This window comes from Hyaena hyaena, unplaced genomic scaffold (assembly GCF_003009895.1).
Source record: "Hyaena hyaena isolate Hyena2069 unplaced genomic scaffold, ASM300989v1 scaffold_189, whole genome shotgun sequence".
NCBI lineage: Eukaryota > Metazoa > Chordata > Mammalia > Carnivora > Hyaenidae > Hyaena > Hyaena hyaena.
This window is the reverse complement of record NW_024080821.1, coordinates 1093548-1117101: the sequence shown is the minus strand read 5'-3', so window position 1 is coordinate 1117101 and position 23554 is coordinate 1093548. Positions and strand designations below refer to the sequence as shown.

Genomic DNA, 23554 nt, shown 5'->3' with positions numbered 1-23554 from the left:
ATACAACAATTCAAACGCTATGGGATGCGGCAAAGGCAGTCCTAAGAGGAAAGTACATTGCACTCCAGGCCCATTTTAAGAAATTAGAAAAAGTGCAAATAACAAAATCTAACAGAGCACCTAAAGGAACTAGAAGGAGAGCACCAAGAACACCCCAAACCCAGTAGGAGAAGAGAAATAATAAAAATCAGGGCAGAAATAAATAATACAGAATAAAAAAAAACCAGTTGAACAGATTGATGAAACCAAGAGTTGGTTTTTTGAAAAGATAAACAAAATTGACAATCCTCTAGCCAGGCTTCTCAAAAAGAAAAGAGAGAGCACCCAAATAGACCAAATCATGAGCGAAGGACTTATAACAACCAATCCCTCAGAAATACAAGCAATTATCAGGGAATACTATGAAAAATTATGTGCCAACAAATTGGACAACTTAGAAGAAATGGACAAATTCCTAAACACACACTCACTACCAAAATTCACATGGGAAGAGACAGAAAACCTGAATGGACCCATAAGTAGTGAAGAAATTGAATCAGTTATCAAAAATCTCCCAACAAATAAGAGCCCTGGGCCAGATGGCTTCCCTGGGGAATTCTACCAGACATTTAGATCAGAGTTAATACCCATTCTTCTCAAGCTATTCCAAAAAATAGTAATCGAAGGAAAACTTCCAGACTCATTTTATGAAGCCACCATCACTTTGATTCCCAAGCCAGACAGAGATCCAGCAAAAAAGGAGAACTACAGGCCAATATCCTTGATGAATACAGATGCAAAAAGCCTCAACAAGATAACTCGCAAATTGAATCCAACAGCACATTAAGAGAATTATCCACCATGATCAAGTGGGATTCATTCCTGGGTTACAAGGCTGGTTCAGTATTCGCAAATCAATCAATGTGATACATCACATCAACAAAAAAAAAGATAAAAACCATCTGATCCTGTCGATAGATGCAGAAAAAGCATTTGACAAAATACAGCATCCCTTCTTAATAAAGACCCTCAAGAAAGTTGAGAGAGAAGGAACTTACTTAAACATCATAAAAGCCATCTATGAGAAGCCCTCAGCTAACATCATCCTCAATGGGGAAAAGCTGAGAGCTTTCCCCCTGAAATCAGGAACATGACAGGGATGTCCACTCTCACCATTGTTGTTTAATATAGTGGTGAAAGTCCTAGCATCAGCAATTAGACAACAAAGGGAAGTAAAAGGCATCAGAATTGGCAAAGAAGAAGTCAAACTTTCACTTTTCACAGACGACATGATGCTCTACATAGAAAACCCGACAGACTCCACCAGAAGCCTACTAGGTCTGATCCATGAATTCAGCAAAGTTGCAGGGTACAAAATCAACTTACAGAAATCGGTTGCATTTTTATATACCAATGATGAAGCAACAGAAAAAGAAATCAAGAAACTGATCCCATTCACTATTGCACAAAAAACCATAAAGTACCTAGGAATAAACCTAACCAAAGACATAATGAGATCTGTATGATGACAACTATAGGAAACTTATGAAGGAAATTGAAGAAGACACAAAGAAATGGAAAAACATTCCTTACTCATGGGTCAGAAGAATAAATACTGTTAAAATGTCATTGCTACCCAAAGCAATCTACACATTCAATGCAATCCCAATCAAAATTGCACCAGCATTTTTCTCAAAGCTAGAAGAAACTATCCTAAAATTTGTGTGGAACCACAAAAGGCCCCGAATAGCCAAAGTAATAATGAAGAAGAAAGCCAAAATGGGAGGCATCACAGTCCCAGACTTTAGCCTCTATTACAAAGCTGCAGTCATCAAGACAGTATGGTATTGGCACAAAAACAGACACATAGACAAATGGAATAGAATAGATAACTCAGAATTGGACCTACAAATGTATGGTCAATTAATCTTTGACAAAGTGGGAATGAGTATCCAATGGGAAAAAGACAGCCTCTTTAACAGATGATGCTGGGAGAACTGGACAGCAACATGCAGAAACTAGATCATTTTCTCACACCATACACAAAAATAAACTCAAAATGGATAAAGGACCTGAATGTGAGACAGGAAACCATAAAAACCCCAGAGGAGAAAGCAGGAAACAACCTCCTTGACCTCAACCGCAGCAATTTTTTACTTGACACACCCCCAAAGCCAAGGTAATCAAGAGCAAAAATGAACTATTGGGACCTCATCAAGATTAAAAGCTTCTGCATGGCAAAGGAAACAATCAATAAAACTAATAGGCAACTGATGGAATGGGAAAAGATAGTTGCAAATGACATACCAGATAAAGGGCTAGTATCCAAAATCTATAAGAAACTCACCAAACTCCACACCCGAAACACAAATAATCCAGTGAAGAAATGGGCAGAAGACATGAAGACACTTCTCCAAAGAGGACATCCAGATGGCCAACAGACACATGAAACAATGCTCAGCATCCCTCCCCATCAGGGAAATACAAATCAAAACCACACTGAGATACCCCCTCACGCCGGTCAGAGTGGCTAAAATGAACAAATCAGGAGACTCTAGATGCTGGCAAGGATGTGGGGAAATGGGCACCCTCCTACACTCTTGGTGGGAATGTAAACTGGTACAGCCCCTCTGGAAAACAATGTGGAGGTTCCTCAAAAAATTAACAATAGTACTCCCATATGACCTAGCCATAGCACTGCTAGGAATTTACCCAAGAGATACAGGAGTGCTGATGCATATGGGGACATGTACCCCAGTGTTCATAGCAGCACTCTCAGCAATAGCCAAAACATGGAAAGAACTTAAGTGTCCATCAACTGATGAATGGATCAAGAAGATGTGGTATATTTATACAATGGAATACTACATGGCAATGAGAAAGAATGAAATCTGGTCATTTGTAGCAACATGGATGGAACTTGAGGGTGTTATGCTGAGTGAAATAAGTCAGGCAGAGAAGGACAGATACCATATGTTTGCACGTATAGGTGGATTAGGAGGAACTTAACAGAGGTCCATGGGGGAGGAGAAGGGGGAAAATAGTTGGCGAGAGGGAGGGAGGCAAACCATGAGAGACTCTTGAATGCTGAGAACAAACTGAGGGCTGATGGTGGTGGGGGAGAGGGGAAGGGGGGTGATGGGCACTGAAGAGGGCACTTTTTGGGATGAGCACTGGGTGTTATATGGAAACCAACTTGATAATAAACTATTTAAGAAAAAAATACGGACATTTTATTCAAAACTAGATTTTCAACTTCTTTTTAAAAATTGGAAAACATTCAACATTGGGACCCCTTTTTCCCACTGCAGTTGGCTGTGGCTGAATGGGCTGTTCTTTACATGGCACAAGGGCCCTCCAGATTATTGTAGTGTCTGTTACTTCCACTTGTTCCTTTTTTTTAAATTGGGATATAATACACATACTCTAAAATTCACCCTTTTAAAGTGTGCGATTCTGTGTTTTCCTGTGTTCACAAGCTTGTGTGACTGTCAGCACTACCCATTCATTTTCATCACTCCATCACTTGCATTCATTAGCTGTCATGCCCCAGTCCCTCCTCCCTTTGCCTCTAGAACCACTCATCTTCTTTCTGTCTCTGTGGATTTGCATATTCTGGGTATTTCGTATAAATGGAATCATACAATACATGGCATTTTTTGCCTCTCTTCTTTCACTTAGCATGGTGTTCTCAAGGTTCATCCACTTTCCAAGATGGATCAGGACTTCATTCATTTTTATGACTGAGTAATATTCCATTATATGAATGCCACTTTTGTTATCCATTACACTTGGTTGTTTCTACTCTTTTTCTGCTATGAACACTGATAAACATGTTTTTGTGTGAACTTGTTTCTCATGTGCAGCTCAGTTGACTCATTTTCATCATCTTCCTGATTCCTGTAGTTTTTGATCCCTGTATTAGGGGCTGCTTGGGGGTAGAAAAAGCAGGAATGTATTGAAAAAAAGAAACAACAGAATAGGGCAGAAGAGGTAGTTGGTCCTGGGCATTGTAGGTATGAGAAGACAGGGTGACAGGAATGCTGAAGGAGAAGGAAAGCAGGGTTGGGAGGGGCAGAAGGAAAGCTTCACCACATCCTCTCTAGGATGATACCTTTTTTTTTTCTTTTCTTTTCTTTTCTTTTTTTTTTTTTTGAAGGATTCAGAGAAAAGGAGGGGGAGGGCATGTAAAGCAGCTGTGTAGAATGGGAAGGGTACCTGACCAGGTGTCAGAAGATTTGGGTCCTAGTTTCACCTATGCTGCTTTTTGGCTACTATGACCCTAAGGAATTATTTCTCTGAAATCCATAGCTTCACCTGTGAATGAGACACAAGCATACACTCAATCTCACTGGGTTTTCATGAGGATCAAATGATATTATAGATGTGACAAAGTGTTATAACTTGAAAATACAGTGCAGATATGAAAGATGAAGCTTCAAAGAAAAGTTCATCTGTGAAGTTTCTAGTTATTAAGATGACCCTGGAGATGAATGTCTGGGTAACTCACCATCTGAGAGGGGCCTCTCTATTAGAAATACTCTCATTGCCAATCAGTTTGCTCAGAGGGACTCTAACTTGTCCATAGTAACTCCCTTATACGTCCCAGGCAAGTGTGTAAAGGACTTCTCTCTCTCTTCTAGATATGCGAAAGGTCCATAATGAAGGTCTGGGACTTGAGAGGGTCAGGAATTTGAGAGGTTTAGACCCTGGAGCTTCCCTGGGGCCCTAGGGATTAGTAGATTAGTTATGGACCCAGATTTTCTTAAAGCCCTTATTTGTTTTGATAACCCAATCGCAGACCTTACATACAACTTTTTCTTAGTTCTTATGGAAATGTGGAGGGAGCGGTCTAATGCCCCGATGGTTGATTGAGCCAGTACCAGGGTCTTGTGGGAAGGTAGGGATGGGAGGAGATGTCCTCGGTATGTCCTGTGGAGGGCCTAGCATTGTTTGTATTTTTCTGAGTAAAGAAATAATAACAATCACTAACGTTTATCGGGTGCTCACTTTGTGCCACTTTTCTCATGCTTTACATATTAACTCATTTGATCTTCCTTAGAACCCTGTGATGTAGGGTTTCTGGCAGAGGGGGAAATACAAGTTTTGGAAATGAAATATCTTGCCTTAGTCACATTACTAGACAAGGTGGAGTCAGGAAGCATACCCAGTTAGCCACATTCCAAACTGGTGCCTCAGTATGTGTTGTGATATAATAGAAAGGAGCCCCAAGTTTCCAATCTGAAGGCCTAGTGGTCATCCCTCTACTGACCATGAGAAAAGAGAGTGGTTTGTGGCCGAGAATTGTGGGAAGTACCCAGCCTGCTTTGGGCAAACACCAAGACTTGTTACTACTTTCCTGTTGAGTTGGTGGGGCCAACTTCTGACATAATTAAAGTCTAGGAGTGACTGAATACCAGCCCTAGTAGTTTTATCCCCCATTTCCTCTCTAGTGTAAGACCTATATGGGAAGGAGGGCAGAGAGAAGTAGGAGGAGAAGGAGAGTGGGGGTGGGTGGGAATGACATCAAGCAGAAATGTGCCAGTCAGCGGGGGTAAATTTTCCACTTGGATCTGTGTGGAAACCTGATCTTGCCTCTATTTTTGGTCTCCTTTTCTAACAACCTTTTGCCAGATTGGAATTTTTCTGCACCTGTAACACATTTTTAATGTAATAAGTCTAGGAGAAACCAGGTATTATATTATGCTGGGGCCTGTGCTGTGTTTCTAGGAGCAAAGGTAGCCCAGACCCCAGTTTATCCCTATAGGGGATTAGTGTATTAGTCACCCTGTAAAAGCTCAATTTCTTGTGATTTTTAAAAATGTTTCTTTTAGCACTTATAAAGGGTGAAGAGGAGAGCTACGAATGTGTCCATGTTCCCTGCCCCCCCCCACCCTCTATCAATTTCATATGAACCCAAATTCCATAAAATCAAAGCCAGAGGTATTGGCTTTGACCAATTAGCTTACCTTTGCTACACTGGACTCCGTTCTGGTTTGGGTTAGTGCAAGGAATGGAAAGGTGAGATTATTCTATCAACCACTCCTTAGTGGGGAATGAAAGTAAGTTAGTGGGGTGGTTGCTTAGCTTTTTAGGGTGATCATGAGTGGCTACTGGCATCAAGGCTTGGGTTTGGCTTGTTTATGTGGGACTGGGCCCTTTCTTTCCCATTACTCCAGACTGGCGGTTTGTGGATATATGCCAGACTTCAGTTAAGGTAGCTGTTTCTGCCAGCCTTTCTGCCTAACTGGAGAGTACCATCAAAATCATCCCCATGACTGGGTTTAAAAAAGGAAAGAAAGGAAAAGAAAGGCAAGGCAAGGCAAGACAGAAGGAAGAAAGGGAGGGAGGGAGAGAGGGAGGGAAACAGCATGAAGCCCATGCTCATGTAAGAACATGTGAGGACTGTGGTGGTGTGGAGAGAGTGCTGAACTCAGGAGCAGAAGATGTGCTTTGTATCTCAGTTATGCCATCTAGCCTGAGTCTTGATCTAAGCTGACTGAATTTTGCAGTTTGGTGGCTATTCAGTTCTCAGGTGAGTCTTTCATCCTTTTATTTGTCTTCAATCCCTCATGACTAAAATCCTAACTCCTGCCCCAGAATGTGATGGAATGTAGCAGAAAGAAGCCTGATTCTGGCCAGAAGATCTGGGTTTAAGTTTCAGTCCTGCTATTTTCTAGCTGTATGCCCGGGGCAAACCTGAGTTTTGCGGGGACTGAAGTGAATACAATTTTTGGTACCTTCTTTAAGGAGAATACAAAATTGTGGATGTGAAGTTGTTAGGATCCCTGCCAGGGCACTGGTAGGGGCTAATGCAAGTGAAGAGCTGAATATGCTGATGCTTCATTAGCTTCACTAAACCTGCTTCTTTGTGTGGCCCTATGTCATAGAATCTCTTTGAGTGAGCCTCAGTTATTTCATTCCTAAAATGGATTTAATCATGCCTGCCTGACCCAGAGGAATATTAGAAGGAACAAATGAGTAAATGTATGTAAGAGTGTTTTTGTTCATAGTGTTTTACACACACACAGTCTAGAAATATATTATTATTATAGTCACTTCAGGTGTTGGTTTAATGTTTTGATTATACTACCTGTAGACCCTTACTCAAACATTTGTCTCAGTGTTTCTCATTGGTTTATTGGTCAGGGCCATTTTCAGAGTGCTCACTATACTTGTGTTGCTTGACCAATTACACATCTGGAGAGTGATAAATAAAAAATAAGCTTCTGAACCTTTCCTATGTGTGGAATACAAACAGTGAAATGCCTCTGGACCCTCTCTACTCCATCACTACATTTGTAAATGGCTCTTAGCATATTTCACTAACACCTCAATAAGTGTGTTTGGAACTTTAAATATACAGTATTAAAAAACTGAAAGACTACATACCTGGATGGTTATCAGTAAAATGTCTAAGGCTGTTGGCTCCTCAGGTGTTGACAAAGACTTCCTCTGGCTTTGTAGCTTTGAGATTTGCATCCATTTGCCATTAAAAAATGAATAGAGCATCTCCACTTCTCTGATGGTGACTATGAGGATGTTTCCATGCCGGTCTTTAATGGGCTCATAGTAAACTCTTCCCAAGTTGTGTGTTCCAAGTAAATTCTAGAAACGAATAGATTTCTGGTAGCTTGGATGATATTGTGCAAACAAAGCAACATAATTAGAACAAAAGACACTGAGGGGCACCTGGGTAGCTCAGTTGGTTAAGCGTCCGACTTCGGCTCAGGTCATGATCTCACGGTTTGTGGGTTCGAGCCCCGCATCGGGCTCTGTGCTGACAGCTAGCTCAGATCCTGGAGCCTGTTTCAGATTCTGTACCTCCCTCTCTCTCTGACCCTCCCCTGCTCACACTGTTTCTCTCTCAGAAAGAAATAAAACGTTTAAAAAAAAAAAAAGAACAAAAGACAATGAATAATTATCTGATGTTTCTAAGAAGTTTTTTTTTTTTAAGCAAACTTAAAACTAGAGTATGTGGCACCACAGAAAATGGACTTAACAGAAACTCCAAGAAAATCTCTTCACCATAAGCTTGCAAAGATTATAGCAAGAGGCACAAAAATTATGTTTTTTTAAGCATATTCAATATCTGTAAATATCTCTTACCCACATAGACACACCAGCACATAGACCTCAGTTACCAGCACTTGAAGAGAATCCCAGATGTTTTAAAGAAAAATGCCTGATATTTCAAGTATGCCACTTGTGGAGTTTTCAAGAGATCTACAGTAAACTGGTATGAAATGGGGATGTTTAAAATGAAAAAGCGAATTGACAATGCAGTACATTGTACAGGTCCCCAAATGATTGCACATTCCTTTCAAGATACTTTAATTAGGAGATTGGCCTGGTTTGACTTATCTGCATTTCAGGGGTTTCTATTTATTTAAAATTACGTTAAAATTGTTTGTAAGCTAGGTCAACTGAGGCAGACAGTACTTTTAGAAAGGTAGGAAGATGCCACATCAAATGTGGAGGGGCCCAGGAAGATGTTACTAAAATAGAATTTTAAAAATATGCAGGGTTTGAAGATTTCTAACCTAGAACACTGGATGAGGAAGATAAAGTATCCTTTTATTTTGAATATCTGTGATTTTTCAAAAGTATAAATAAATCATCTCAGAGCTCTCAGCTGTTATTTGCGAGCTCAGATAAATGCTGATGACCTGTTTGCAGGAGAGCCAAAGTAGAACTGAAACTTGTAAAAGTGACACAGATGACCTAAAAATGAATGAGCCAGCAGGTCAGTATCTACAGATATGAAAACACTGGAATGTTCCTTCCAGGTAGAGACTGTGTCTTATGTCTTGTCTTTTATTTTTCCTTGTTAGAACTGGACATCTAAGTAAGAAATTTTATAAATAATTATTGACACATAAAAATTCATTTGGTAGGATCATTATTTTTTAAAATAACCTGATCATTCAGTCATATTATTCATTTCAAATAATTGACTTCTAAATCATAGAGAAGGAATTTACTTGGTTATGGCTTTCGGTCTAGTCCTTGGTGTATTACAGTTTTATTTACATACAAGCCATTTACTGCAAAGTAATACTGGCAAATAAACTGGTAAACTGGCTGTCACAAAAAGAAGGCCTGATTTATAGCATATGCCAATTTCTGTGGTGTAAATGCTCCCACTGATGCTAGCCAATTTAAAGCTACCAAGCTACCAAGAGTTGGGTTTTCAAAATTCCTGAACATTTAACAGCTGGCTCTCTTGAGCCAGTACAAGCTGGCGCTAGCACGCTGCTGCTGCTGAGCCTGCAATTATATAGCTGTTGAGTTTCAAGGCAGGCTGCTGTTCATTAACTCTTAGACTCCTGAGGAATTATTTATCCTCTTTGGCCCAGAGTTTCATCATCTAAAATTAGGAGTCCTATGCTAATCCTTACCTTACAGAGTGTCTGGAGGATTAAGTCAAACAATGCTTGAGAAAGTATTTTGTAAACTCCCAAGTTTCATACAAGTCAGGGTGTGGGCTTTCTTTACTGCTCTAATTGGAATCCCACCCTGGCTTACACTTACTCATTTTCAAGACTCCACCAAAGTTTTATTTTTTCTGGGAAGACTTTCCCAAATCTCTTAGAATTTACCATCGCTTCTTTTGTCTTTTATTTCTTCCTACACAAGCTTATATCTTAGTGTGATTCTGGCTTTCCTGCATATTGATGTACATGGCATGAGGTCATGGTTGTTTCATTTCTGTATCTCTGGGTTTCTTGCACAGTGCCTGGCATACTGTAACAGCTCGATAACTCTTTGTTGACTGAATTGATATTGCAAATTATTGTTTATTTTGGACTACAGCTGGTGGGGATTCATTGAATGAGGTAGTCATTTCATTTAAGCAGAGTTATCATCAGTGGTTCGCCATCAGCTTTGGATATGTTGACAAGTAGTTTGAATGAGAAAGCACAAAAGTCTTCCTGAAATTCTTTATTGATATCAAGTTGGGTTGGATGGCTAGCTCTGGGGAGAGCCCAATTTCAAAGCAGAATATCCTTGTGAAAATAAATAAATCTATGTTCTAAGAGGGCAAATTTGGGACTCTTTAGGACCTAAAGGAAAACCAAACCATCTTAATACCTTTCATGCTCTGCAGTCAAGACTGGGAGATCTGGGAACTCTGAGAATCCTACAAGTTAAAGAGGAATAATAGCCACCTGATGGTCCACAGGAATGCATCTAGGTTATAACCAGACCAAATCACAGGACTATCAATAAGCCTTAGATAGATGCATACTATTTAGAGACCTTTATTCAGCTTAGGGTGACATGAGAAGTTGAAGGAAATCCAGAGTAGATATGAAGGCCTGGAAAAGGAGAGTAAAATTATGGGGAAGCCTTTATCACCGTCCTTGAAAAATGAAAAAGACCTGGTATTCTTAAGTTGTCACATGGCTTTTACTCACTAGTACTCATTTCTAAAAGCTATGGAGGGGGGCGCCTGAGTGGCTCAGTCAGTTGAGTATCTAACTTCAGCTCAGGTCATGATCTCACGGTTCGTGGGTTCGAGCCCCGCATCAGGCTCTGTGCTGAATGCTTGCTTGGAGCCTGTTTCAGATTCTGTGTCTCCTTCTCTCTCTGCCTCTCCCCTGCTCATGCTCTGTCTTACTCTGTCTCTCAAAAATAATAAATAAATGTTAAAAAAAAAAAAGCTACGGAGGAAGAAAGTTTAATGTAACCCAATCTACCGTGTCAGATGATTACTGTATTTTGAGAATAAGTAATTTGGATACCCCTCAATGTAAGAGCAACATATACTCCTGCCTCTTTGGGACTCTGTCATTTTCCTAAGGGTAGGCAAAACTGTGTGAGGTCTTGGCAAATTATAGGTTTTCTTATCTTATTACTATTCTTAATCCATATGCTGACAGATAATTGTCTTTCCTCCTGCTTAGATAATATTAATCAATTAATTACTTTCTTTCAAATAAAACCTAAGACCATTTCTAAATAGGCTCCAAATGATGCAGAATAGACTACTTTTTCTTTTTAAACTATAATGTGGATAATTTCTTCTATTTAAACTTTTTGCTTTTTGTAAATGAACACATAATGAGATGATGAAATATTGGAAAAATGTAGGCTTTAGAGTTATACAGATCTGGATTTGTATCCAGACTCTGCTACTTCCTATTAGTGCAACCTTGGGCAAGTTATTTAACCCTTCTAGGCCACAGTTTTATATTTGTTGAATGAATATCAACGATACTGCATTCTTGGACCACCTAGGTGGCTCAGTTGGTTAAGTGTCCAATTCTTGGTTTTGACTCAGGTTGTGGTCTCACAGTTTTGTGAGTTTGAGCCCCGTGTTGGGCTCTGCACTGGCAGTATGGAGCTTGCTTGATTCTGTCTCTCTCTCCCTCTCTCTCTGCCTCTCCCTTATTCACATTGTCTCTGTCTCTCTCAAGTAAATAAGTAAACTCTAAAAAAATAATACTACATTCTCATTAGGGTGTGGTATAGGTTAAGTGAGATATGGTTTGTAAAGCATTTACCACAGTGGCTGGCATATATTCTGTGAAATAAATGAAAGTTGTTTCATGATTATTTTTTATTATTATGTATTAAGGGACTTCACTATAGGGCAGAAATTAGAATATAAGGCACCTGGCGGACAGTGTTTGGTATGCTCTGTGATACAGGTAAGTCACATTTTCCTGTGGAAATAGGAGGGAGGGAGAAATGGTGAGAAGACGTTTGTGTGCCTTGATAAAATGTCAGAGCCACTCTTGAAAGAAAATGAGTCAGGGTCAGAATCTCTTATTGGCTATTCTGGCAGAAGTATGGAGAATGGATTGGGGAGTATTCATACTGGAAGCTAGAGCATAACTTTGGCGGCTTTTGATATAACTGGAATAATCAGTCAGTGGTAGTGATGCTGGAAAGGGGGGACAGTGAAATAAACCAGGGGTAGGACCACAGGATTTATGTATGGCTGATGCCAGTCAAGCTGTTTTTTAAAAGTTTTTATTTATTTATTTATTTGGAGAGACAGAGAGTATGAACAGGGGAGGGGCAAAGAGAGAGAGGGAGAGAGAGAATCTCAAGCAGGCTCTGCACTCTCAGTGGAGAGCCCAACATGGGGCTCAAACTCATGTACCCATGAGCTGAATGGAGAGCAAGAGTCAGATGCTTAACCAACTGAGCCACCCAGGTGCCCCATGCGTTTTTTGCTTTCCTCATAACATTGTAAAAAAATGTTAGATTAACAAAGAGACCTAAAATATTAAGTAGCAATTTCCCCACATTGTTTTCTTCCTCTTCTGAAATATGTTTTTCTGCCTTGTCACTCCCTCCCCTCTGCCTAAACATAAAAAGTGATTTCACTATTTTCAGACATTTTCATCCCTAAAGATCAGCAAATAGTTTGGGCAATAGGTCCTACAAAAAGAAAAAAAATATGACAGTGACTCTGGTTAAATAACCAGGCAACTAGAAATGTGAAGAAGAGAAAGGAATGCATAGCCGTATAGCAGTGCTGTGGCCTTCTGGCCTCTGATGGGCTCTGTAAAGGGTAACTATTTACTGAGTACTATTTACTGTACACTATGCAGGGCTGGCGAATTATTCAGGTGGTAACTATGGCACGCGGTACATTTCTGTGATTTCCTTTTTCTTTCTGGGAAGATAGAGTACCCCAAGTATGATCTTTGGAGTACAGGGATTGGAGAGACAAATGTATTCATTTATCCAACCAGTACTGTTTTAATAAGGAGGAATGAAAGAGAAAGTGGGGTTAATGCCAGGGGGCTTTTCAACTTGGTGGTGGAAAAAGAATTCCCATTTATTTTTTCTTAATGAATTATACAGTGAAGTCCTCACCTGATATGGGGATGGAGATTATAGGGAAGGGAGAGGGGTGCAAGAGAAAGCATGTTTTAAATAGTTGCCTTATAGTTGGGGAAAGTGAAATTAGTAGAGAAACAGAATATGAGCACAGAATTGCAGCGATGAATTTAATAATAAAAAAAAGTCAGACCCCTTTTATGGTGACTTTTATGCAGCAATGTGCAAGTACTCCAGGACATGTTGGATTCATCCAGGCTTGGATTTTTCCAAATAAATAATATGGGGTGGCAGGGAGACAGTGACCAGAAATTTAGAATATTTTGAAGGGAATAATTAGGATGGGCCAAGGAATCTAAGCTGGACAAAAAAGGAAATGATATCAGAAGAGAGTTGATAAATTATGATATATATTTATATATCGGGGGCTAAGGAAATCCAAAAGCTATTTCAATGAGACTAGCTGAGTAGGGGCACACTGATCATCATGGCTTCTCTCTAGCCCTTCAGCATCTAGCTGCATTGGCTGTGATGGCCATACCCTTCTCATGTTGCTAATATCAGATGAATGTGTTCTAGGAATAAACAACCTATTTGAAAAGTTGTTCACTCTGTGATCCAAGCATGTCTGGGCTCTATGGTGGGTTAATAGAGAGCCCATTGAAGTGTCTGAGTCTCCTGAGAAAGAATTTAACTGATACCAAGGAGCCTCTTGGCAATGAACTTTCTCTTAAGGAAAGAACAGTTTCGTCAGGTACAGTGGTTTGTTCCAACTCAAGCTGGTCAGTGATGAAAGGAAGGGTAGTTTTTTTTTAAGGTCTTTATTTTTTTTTAATGTTTCTTTTTGAGAGAGAGATACAGAGTGCGAGTGAGGGAGGTGCAGAGAGAGACAGAGACACAGAATCTGAAGCAGGCTCCAGGCTCTGCAGAGAGCCTGATGTGGAGCTCGAACTCATGAGCTGAGAGATCATGACCTGAGCCAAAGTCGGACACCACTCAGGCGCCCCAGGAAGGGGAGCTTTGAATTCAGTACAGTCATCATGGCCCAGCTCCAAGAACTTCCCTTTGAGTTGAAGAAGATTTTGAAGTCAAGTGCATTGAAATTGAGAACACTGTTTGCTAAAATCTCTGACTTTGCTGAACACACAAGACAGTAACTTGCCTATGCAATGGAGTATACCACAGAAGGAGTAAGAGCTGCCTTTCAGAATTATAATAGCAACACAATAATTATTACTATTTCAGGTGGCTGAATTGTTATTATTGTATGGGTCAAGAAATGAAGTTCCTGTAATTGCTGGTGGAGGTGGAGCCACAAAAATATTTTTTTGTTGTTATGATCCTATTTTTATGCCTTGGCTGGTATGTCCTGACCAAACACAGCTAACATAGATTCCTGTTATGTGTATTTCTGGGGTTTATGTAACTGACAGCTTCATAGGGAAATACCATCATCACTAATAAAGGCCCAGCGATCTTTTAAAGACTCCAGTTCCATGTAGCTAAGAATCACAAATTCAGCTAATACCAGAAAACAATGAAAGGAAAAGCCAGAAGAACTTGGTTAAAATTCAGTATACTTTCTAGGAGAGGCTCAGTAGCCTACAGATATTCGTGCAGTGCTTGGGAACCTGATCTGATTGGGTTAATAATCTGGAAGGATAACTCAATACAGGATTAAAGTTAAGCTTCTCAGATTTTTCTTTCTTTCTTCTTCTCCTTTTTTTTAAAGTAAGCAAAAATGTATGCAAATTCCTGTGCTTTAGCAGAAGATCAAGCCAAGAAACTCCTCAAAATATCTGCTGGTCTCTTTTTCCATCTCTGTGCACTAACAGATGCAAGGGTGCCAGAGCTGCTTGAGTTTGTTAGGGGATCCAGTCAAACTCCTCTTATTTGGCAAGTGATAAAACTGAGGCCCAGAAAGGAGAAATGATTAATATCAAATCCAGAAGTCAAGGCTCACCTTTTGTTTCGGGGGGGGGGGTGTCACTCCTAGACTCTTCAAGAGAGACCCTTGTTCCTTGTCCAGAAAATTGCAAAAGGCACAGATTCCGTATGTGAGCAGATGTGCATTTCAAATACCCCAGAAGCCTTCACACGCTTAGGGATCTGGAAGAAAAAGGGGCCCATCCTTTTCCTTTCCAGGTGGGCCTGGTAACTGAACTGACCGAGTTTTTCTAAGATTTCTTTAGAATATGAGTTGAAACTTGGCCTCTCACCTGTAGCTGGGCTGTTGCTGCGAGCATCTTCTGCCGAGTTTGCAGCACTGTGGATGAGGACATGGAGATAGGTACGCTTTGCCTCAACCACCTTATATCTTCCCACATACAAGACAGCTGCAAAAGAAGTCATGAGGTCATATCATCATCCAAGCCAGTACATGATTTAGGTTGTGGCATCAAAGCAAAAAGCAGGGAAAAGGAAACCTGACCCCTGATGTTTGTTCTCCAGTCCATTTTCAGATACATGCAAAACAACTTTTTGATCTCTGTCCAATTGGAAAAAGATCTGAATGTTAATGAAATAGTCAGATCCACAGTTTAGTCTTTGCCAAATGATCCCATAACTCAGAATAGTGGAGACACAATCTGACAGAATGCAAGCTTCTTTGCTTTGAAAATGTACTGTAGATGCTACTTTGGCATTTTTTTATGGCATAGGGCATATCAGGGCAGAAAGAAGACCTTTGAGATAATTTCCTCCCACCCCAATACTTTGATCATTGGAGACTCCCCAACAAAGTTTGCAGAGATTTGTGCACAGAAACATTGGTGCAAAATGAAATCAGAACTCAGTATACCTTTGTGAACCACAGAAAATCCTGTGTAATGGAACTGGTGTGAGAGTCATCAATTTCAACAATTGGTATTTGATCTTCATTGGTGACTAACATATTGTCTTTGTAATAAAATATAACAGCTATGTAGAGTCCCCTAAAAGGAAAAATCAAAATAAAAAATTGTCTTCAAGTGTCTCCTCTACCAAGCTTGAATCATGGAAAAACATACTTTTGGATGTGATAAAAGATCATTTAACTGTGAGCACAGTCTTGTTAAGTATCATATGTTCACAGACTAGTACTCAGAGAAATTACTATCTTGCGCAAATTCTCAGGAGAAAAGTGAATCTCATACTCTTTTTAATAACAGAGGAAATTTCTACCGAGTTTCTACTTAGAACCCAAACCAGCTGATTCCTGAGAAGGTAAGAGTTCCTGGAAAAGCTGTATAGGACTCACCGTTTTAAGGTCTTCACAAACTTATTTGAGGAATGGAAGAGGTGTTTCAGGCTCCTTGAGACTGACTGCTTGCGGCCCGTGGTTTGTAATTTTGAAGTTTCTGAAACACCGAAAAGAAAAATACAGTATAAATTCCATTGGCAGGGTAACACTCCCAGTACCTTCTTCCCACCTTCCTGCCTTCCTCTTCCCTGTCTCTTCAATATTGCTTACCCTCAGTTTCATGTAGGTATTCAACTCATTCATTCTTACAAAAAGCTCTTATATCTTAAGTTGCCAGTGGTTAACTCAATTAATGATCAGCCCCTCAAAAATGTTGGAGAGAGTAACATTTATAACTCTAGGTGAACCGCTTAGGCATTTTGCTTATATTTTCCACATGAGCAATTGATTATAATGTGGGATAAAAAAAAAATGGAATCAAATCCTTTGCCCTCCTCGCATTGCCTTTAATATTCACACATTTCTCAATGCTGGCAAAGCTTTTATTAGTCCACACATTTTGTTACTTTTTTTCACTAAACAATATAGGCACATTATAGAAAGTCTGGAGAATAGATTAAAAAGAACAAAACTCTACCCATATCATCTTGCCATTTTAGTACAACGACTACTAGCATTCTGGGGCAATTTTTTCCAGTGTATATATTGACTTACAAAACTAGTTGTAGGGCATAGGTTGTGATTATCATCATGACTATTCAGAAGAAGAAACTGAGACTAAGAGGTTAAGATGGATTGCCCAAGATGAAAAAAGCCAGTACCCAGAAAAACTGAGATGTAAATTTACTGAACAAATATTTATTAGTACACTACTATGTACAAGGTTCTGTGACTACATTGGTGAGCAAATCATCCATTGCTTCTGGTCATCCCTTCTACTTAGAACCTGGAGATTTCACTGATATAACTTGCAGACTTCTAATAGTCTTCACAAATAGTACTCGATGCAGCTGAGCTAAATGATCACTGATTCAGTTCTCATGTTTTGTGTAGTGAAGGGAAGTTGAGGTTGTTGGGGTCATCACCAAACATCAGACAGACAGGGCACTGGGTTGAGAACATCATTTACATCACTGCTGTTAGGCATGGAAACCTGAGTGGATGGCCCATGGCTGAGGCCCAGCGTGGCTCTGCCTATGGTCCTGTAGGAGCAGTTGGGAATAAGCGGGCTGACATAAGCATTCATGCCAGCTTCAAGCTAGTACTGGTAATGGTTATTTCTGGCAGAACAAAGGAAAACATTTTTTTCCTGACTTAAACATGAATATGGCTGGTCATATCATTCTCGAAAACGATGCTGCTGGGACTTCTGTTATAGGCAGCATATTGAACACACTCATTACAAACTACTCTCTCCCAAAATCTCACTAAAACCAGAGTAAAGATATAAAAAAAAGGAAACTACATAAATCTATAAAGACATAGAGATGGAAAAGGAAACAAAAGCAAGTGAACTTCGGTATCTGGAAAACAGATGAACAGATGGATTTAGCAGATTTGAGAAAGATGAATCCTAAGCCAGCAGTGGAGGAGGCTGAGAAATAACCTGATTCACCCCTTGGATACCACATACTGCTGGAAGTTGGGGGTGAGTGTGGAGCTAAAATCAGAGGGATTTGTTGAAGTCTGTTTAAAATGCAGTTGGACTTCTAGATCTCCTCTAACCTGCATAGCTGGACAAATACCCCTTCCCCACTCTAGAAAAAAGCTAGTGGCTTATTCTCTGAAAAGCATAAAATTGGGTTTCTAGAGTGGGAGACATGGGGTACAGTTAAAAATGGGGACAGTAGTACTATGCCCAAAACAGGTGGATAAATGAACATTTCCATACAGATTATTTCCCCATTGGACTCTCAGAAACCTAGTGCTCAAACTTACACTCTCCAGGAAGGACATTGGAGGAAACTTTTCTGGAGATCCTGACCAGACTAAGAGAATCCACTTAAAGCTTCTGACATTGCTTTCATTGGTTTCCTAAAGAAAAGGCCATGCCAGGGGTGCCTGAGTGGCTCAGTCGGTTCAGTGTCTGACTTTGGCTTAGATCATGATCTTGCTGTTTGTGAGTTCAAGCCCCGTGTTGGGCTCTGTGCTGACAGCTCGGAGCCTGGAGCCTGCTTTGGATTCTGTATCTCTCCCTCCCAAAAAATAAACAAAGTTAAAAAAGAAAAGAAAAAAAAAAAAAAAAAGAAAAGAAAAGGCCATGCCAGATCACTCTAAGTGAAGCCTCTAGATAAAGAACCCTATCCATGTGCTCAGAGCTTCCTAACAGCTACTGAGCTCTCTTCTCTTAAATCTCAGTAAACATCCAGGGATCACCAGGAAGTTGTGAAAAACATCTAACAGGAAAGACAGAAGCCCAAGCTAAAGAAATAAAACGGCAGTTTAGAGGAGAGACTATGCTGAGAAAAGAAAATATAAAACGAAACAAGGCCTATTAATAGCCTTAGAGATAAGCAGAGGCATTGTAAAAAGGATAAAAGTTTCTAAGAGAAACACTCAGAGAATAAAAGAGAGCAGTGGAAATTAAAAATATACCATCAAAAACTGAAAAACCCAATAGAAGGCTTAGAAAATAAGGTTGCGGAAATCTCTGAGAAAGAGCAAAAGACCTTGGGGATGGAAAAATAGAAGAGATAAAGAACTATAAACGGGATAACCTAGAAAGTTCAATATCACACTAAGGGTTCTAGTAGGAGGGAGCAGAGAAAAAAGAGGGGGAGAAATAATTCATTAATCTAAGAATATACCCCATAATTGAAGGGGGTAGCTTTCCATATTGAAAGGGCTTGCCAAGTGCCCGGCCCAATGGACATTTCACTCACACTACAGCAGTATATTTTTTATATTATTAAATATATTAAGAAGATGAGGGGTAGCAATTGTAATGTGCGTGTAAGAGCAGGGAGGGAACAAAAAGAGAAATCATTCTTCCTTAGGTAATGCCTCAAATTAAAAAAAAATCAAGAGTTAGAATATAAACATGTCATACAGAGACATGAAGAAAATATAAAAACAGATTTTAAGGTACTAAAGATAAAAAGAATCTTAAAAACCTTTCAGAGAAGAAAAAACAACAACACTAGTATCCTATAAAACCTCTGGAGTCAGAATGACATCAGACTTCTAAGCACTGAAAGTTACAAAAGAACAAAGCAACACCTTCAAAACCTGAAAGAAAATTATTGCAACCAAGAATTCTATCCTTGGGGCACCTGGGTGGCTCATTCGGTTAAGATTATGACTCCTGCTCGGGTCATAATCTCAGGGTTTGTAAATTCGGGCCCTGCCTGAGTTGGGCTCTGTGCTGACAGCTCAGAGCCTGGAGCCTGCTTCAGATTCTGTGTCTCCCTCCCTCTCTGCCCCTCTGGTGGTAAGTAGAACAAATGCATTTTTAGACACTGAGTGTATCCAAAACTTAGTTTCCAAGAATCCTCTCAGGAAATGACTAGAGCAAGGGCTCCACTGAAATGAAAGGCTAACTAAGAAAAAGTTAAGACCTGGGATACAAAAAGACTCAATCCAATATTGGAGGGTAGCCAGAAGAGTCCTCAGTGTGGTGGTGAAAGGAGACTCCAGGGTGCCAGCCATGCACTGGACACAACCAGTCTAGATTGCAGGAGGTCAAAGGACTCTAGGAGAGGTTTCTTTAAGAAGATGTAGTTGAAACAGTACTAAAATATTGGATTGGATTGAGAGAAATTGATACACCTGGAGAAAAGCTTGGGGATTAATTAGTTATGACCACATAGATAAACAAGCAAACATACAACAGAAGATGATGTTAACTACAGGGAAAACAAAAGATTATCCAGGAAAGGAAAGCATAGAGTTAAGTGATCATTTATAATGTGAGCAATACATATTGATTTTACTCAAATTACAATACAAATATATTAGGAGGATGATGGGTAGGAGGGTGAATGTGTATGTAAAGAGGGGGAGAAAAAAAAGAAATCATCTTTTCTTTGTGAGATAATGCTTCAAATTAAATCAAGAATCAGCAGTATAAATGTTAGAGATATGAAGAAAATATCAAAAGAACTGGCTAAAAGAATTGAGTCTTTGGGAAATAAAAATGGAGAATGGGAAGAATTGCTTTTTTCTAAAATAATAAAGCTCTTAAGTGCTGTAATTACTTAAAGTCATTCAATCCTTAAACAATGGCTGACAAGTATATATAATTCTTACCTGCATTTTACAGGTTAGCAAAAATAAGGTCTAGAGAGGTTAGATAACTTGTTCAAGGTCACATAGCTAGTAAATGTCTAGTCTGAATTTGAACCCTGCTAATCTATGATCTTAGCTGCTTATGCTAACTCTCACATTATAGTCATACATAATGTAAATTAATATGAAGATTAGACTGAAAAAAAAACCAAGAAAACTGAGAAATACTCCTATTAGTTGGGAAAGGGGCCCATGCAAATGTTAAATATTCCAGGTCTCCTCCACTCTGGGCACATGACAGAATTTCACTTTTTGGAATCCTTCTGTTTGGGTGTGGCTATGTGGCCAGTTCTGGCCGATGAGTTTTGAGTGTAAGTTACATATACAATGTCCTGTCCATATGAGACATTCAAGTGTTTCTTTTCCTTCTCCCATGGTACAGACAAATACTTCTAGAGAAAGGATGACGACAACACAGAAAGATAGCCCTCAGCTTACCAGTGGTAGACATATAACTCGTGGGAGAAATAAATATTTGGGTGGGGGGGTCATTTGGTTATTGCAGCATGTTTATAGCTCATCTTGACTGATTCAAGGTCTATACTGACACACTGAGTCACTGAACAGTGGCTTCTACTCTGGTCTGGCTCTGCGTAGCTTAGGACTCTGGAACAATGTTGAGTTTTTTGGACTCCAAATGCAGTAGTTCTTTGGCTTTTAAGTGCTTGGAACATAGGGAGTTTATTTTATTCATACTGATATGTCTAGCACATGACACATAGTAGGCAGTGTTTCAATGAATGTTTGCCAGTTGAAAAATTGGATAACTGAAATTCACTCCCACAGGGTACTGCTATGATGAACACAACTGGCTTCTTTATAACTCATTATGTCAGGGCATAAACTGGGTGAATAATAAAGGCTGCTCAACATCTCCACTGAATTTGCATCCCAGTCCTGAACATGCAGATTAACTGTGGCCAGTTTAGCCAAAATACAGAAATCAGTATGGGTTTTGGTATCTCCCATGTGTGGTTTTGGTAGGAGATGTGTTGTTTTATTATTACTTCTGCATTTGGAATATGCTGTGTATTTATTGAGTACTCCAGGCTCATTACAGTGGAGTCAGTGAATACACATTGGTTCTAGGAGATATCAATAAAGTGCAGAGATGAAGAGAGGCTCCATTCTTCATCTGGAATAGCAACGGAAGGAAAATAATCTACAGTTTGCAAAGTGCCTATACTATGCCAGGTGAGTTTAATACATTATTTAACTTATTCCTCATAACAATCCTGAAAGATAAATACTGTTATCCTGATTATTTTGATGGGGAAGCTATGGCTCAGAGAGATCAAATGCTTTTCTCAGGGATACACAGCTAGTAAGTAGTAGAAGTGGGATTTGAACTAATTATTTTTCCTAACTGTAAATTTGACATGTACTCAACTGCATAGATCTCAATGTAGTTGAGTATTTTATTATTTCTGGAGAGAGAGAGAGAGACAGAGAGTGAGTGAGCATGAACAGGGAAGGGGCAGAGAGAGAGGGAGACAGAAAATCCCAAGGAGGCTCTATACGGTCAGCACAGCCCAACATGGGGCTTGAACTCACGAACTGTGAGATCATGACCCGAGGCAAACTCCAGAGTTGGATGCTTAACTGACCGAGCCACCCAAGTGCCCTGTAGTTGAGTATTTAAAAAAAAAAAGTTTTTTGAATGTCTTTTATTTTTGAGAGAGAGACAGAGACAGCGTGAGCAGGGGAGGGTCAGAGAGAGAGGGAGACACAGAATCTGAAGCAGGCTCCAGGCTCTGAGCTAGCTGTCAGCACAGAGCCTGACAGGGGGCTCAAACCATGAACCATGAGATCATGACCTGAGCCGAAGTTGGAGGCTTAACCGACTGAGCCACCCAGGCGCCCCTATAGTTGAGTATTTTAAGTAACAGATTTGTAGTTTTCTGTAATACCTAATTATCCTTGGTTTATCCTTTTAGACTCAGAGTAATGTTAAATTATCTTAAAATCATTCCTTTTTTGTGTGTGAGATCATTTCCTTTATCTTAACATATTGTAGGTCAGCATTTCCCAAAGTCCATGTCTTGGAACACTAACTCTGATAAAAGTTATACAATGACTTTGCAAATAAGTTTGGAAAATACTTATTTTTTTTTTTCAAATTCAAAGTGTCTCTTTATTAGAGTCTTTACTATTGTAATATTGATTTTCATTTCTAGGAAAGAGATGTATAATGAAACATTTTCCAAACTTACTGACCAGAGACTGTTTTTCAGCTGAGCATCTTATAGGACCACTGTTCTTTGGAATACTTTGGGTACTGTTTAAGTGCCCAGAGTACATTTCAATATAAAAAATATTTTTCCTTTTTGGGAAGTTCTACTTATGCCTTACTTAAATTTTTCCTGATGTTGTCTGCATATTTACATCCCTCTGGGGGAAAAGCATATACATGCTGAATATTAAATGGAAACTATTGAAATAATTGGGCTGTCTAGATAATTTGTTTCCTGATTATTAGATAATAATCCAATAGTAATGGGGAGAGCATCTAAATCCACAAATAATATAAAAAACTACCCCTTATTCTCCTGAGTAGTTTTAGTTTTCTCCCTCTGGTAAGGACTAAACACAAAAAGGCTTATGAATTGCAAAGAATTATCTATCTAGTTGCTTTATTACCTTTGCCTGCTGCACAAGAACCAATGTTCAGGGGAATGATGGGGAGGCAGATGAGAGAAAGGAACCTAAATGATGCCTGGCCTGGTTAAATGAGCTCTGAGAACTGAGTGTACTTTGGTCAGTGTGGAATCTTTAAGGCTATGGTCTGGGGAAAGTTTTCCTTCAGATTTGGGAATAAAACCCATTTGAGTTTTCTTCTCAAGCATGCATATTTACATTTTCTAATGAACCACTCATTAACAGAATATTATTTTCTTACAAACACTTGTCCTCATTTCTAGCTAAAGCCAACATTTCTGAAGAGCTCTGTTGTTATACAGTAATTGGGACTAACTTTTTGCTAATGCTAAGTATGGTTCTTTATACCTAGTCCAAACTCAGTTGTATCTCTTAGTTTCAGCCATGGATTTCTTACGTAGCTGGGCCAGCAGTGCCCTGAATCTGGAGAGTGCGATGCAGTTGGGATCTGATGGGTGAAGGAGGATGGAAAACGAAAACTTTATGGAGGCTTTAATTCTCCAAATAAAACTAAGTGCCTGCTCTACGAATCATTATACAGATCAGAAACCTGACCCTGTCCCATTTGAATAACCCATATAGGAGAGAAGTTTTTAAAAGTTTCTGAGACGTTTTCTGGGTATAGTTGGCTAGGTCTGGAGATGTGTG

The 23554-nt window shown here is 39.5% G+C and overlaps 1 protein-coding gene across 4 annotated transcripts in view; it reads right to left on the bottom strand.

Moving 5' to 3' along the window:
• The window catches only part of ANKFN1 (ankyrin repeat and fibronectin type III domain containing 1), a 470333-nt gene that overhangs the window by 44616 nt on the left and 402163 nt on the right, over positions 1–23554 (bottom strand). For all 4 annotated transcript variants that reach the window (XM_039241182.1, XM_039241185.1, XM_039241183.1 and 1 more), the window contains 4 exons: positions 16019–16118; positions 15581–15713; positions 15000–15116; positions 7372–7587 (listed from right to left, as the gene is read on the bottom strand). In XM_039241182.1, the coding sequence (XP_039097113.1) occupies positions 7372–7587; positions 15000–15116; positions 15581–15713; positions 16019–16118 (566 nt within the window). The remainder of the gene's footprint in view (positions 1–7371; positions 7588–14999; positions 15117–15580; positions 15714–16018; positions 16119–23554) is intronic.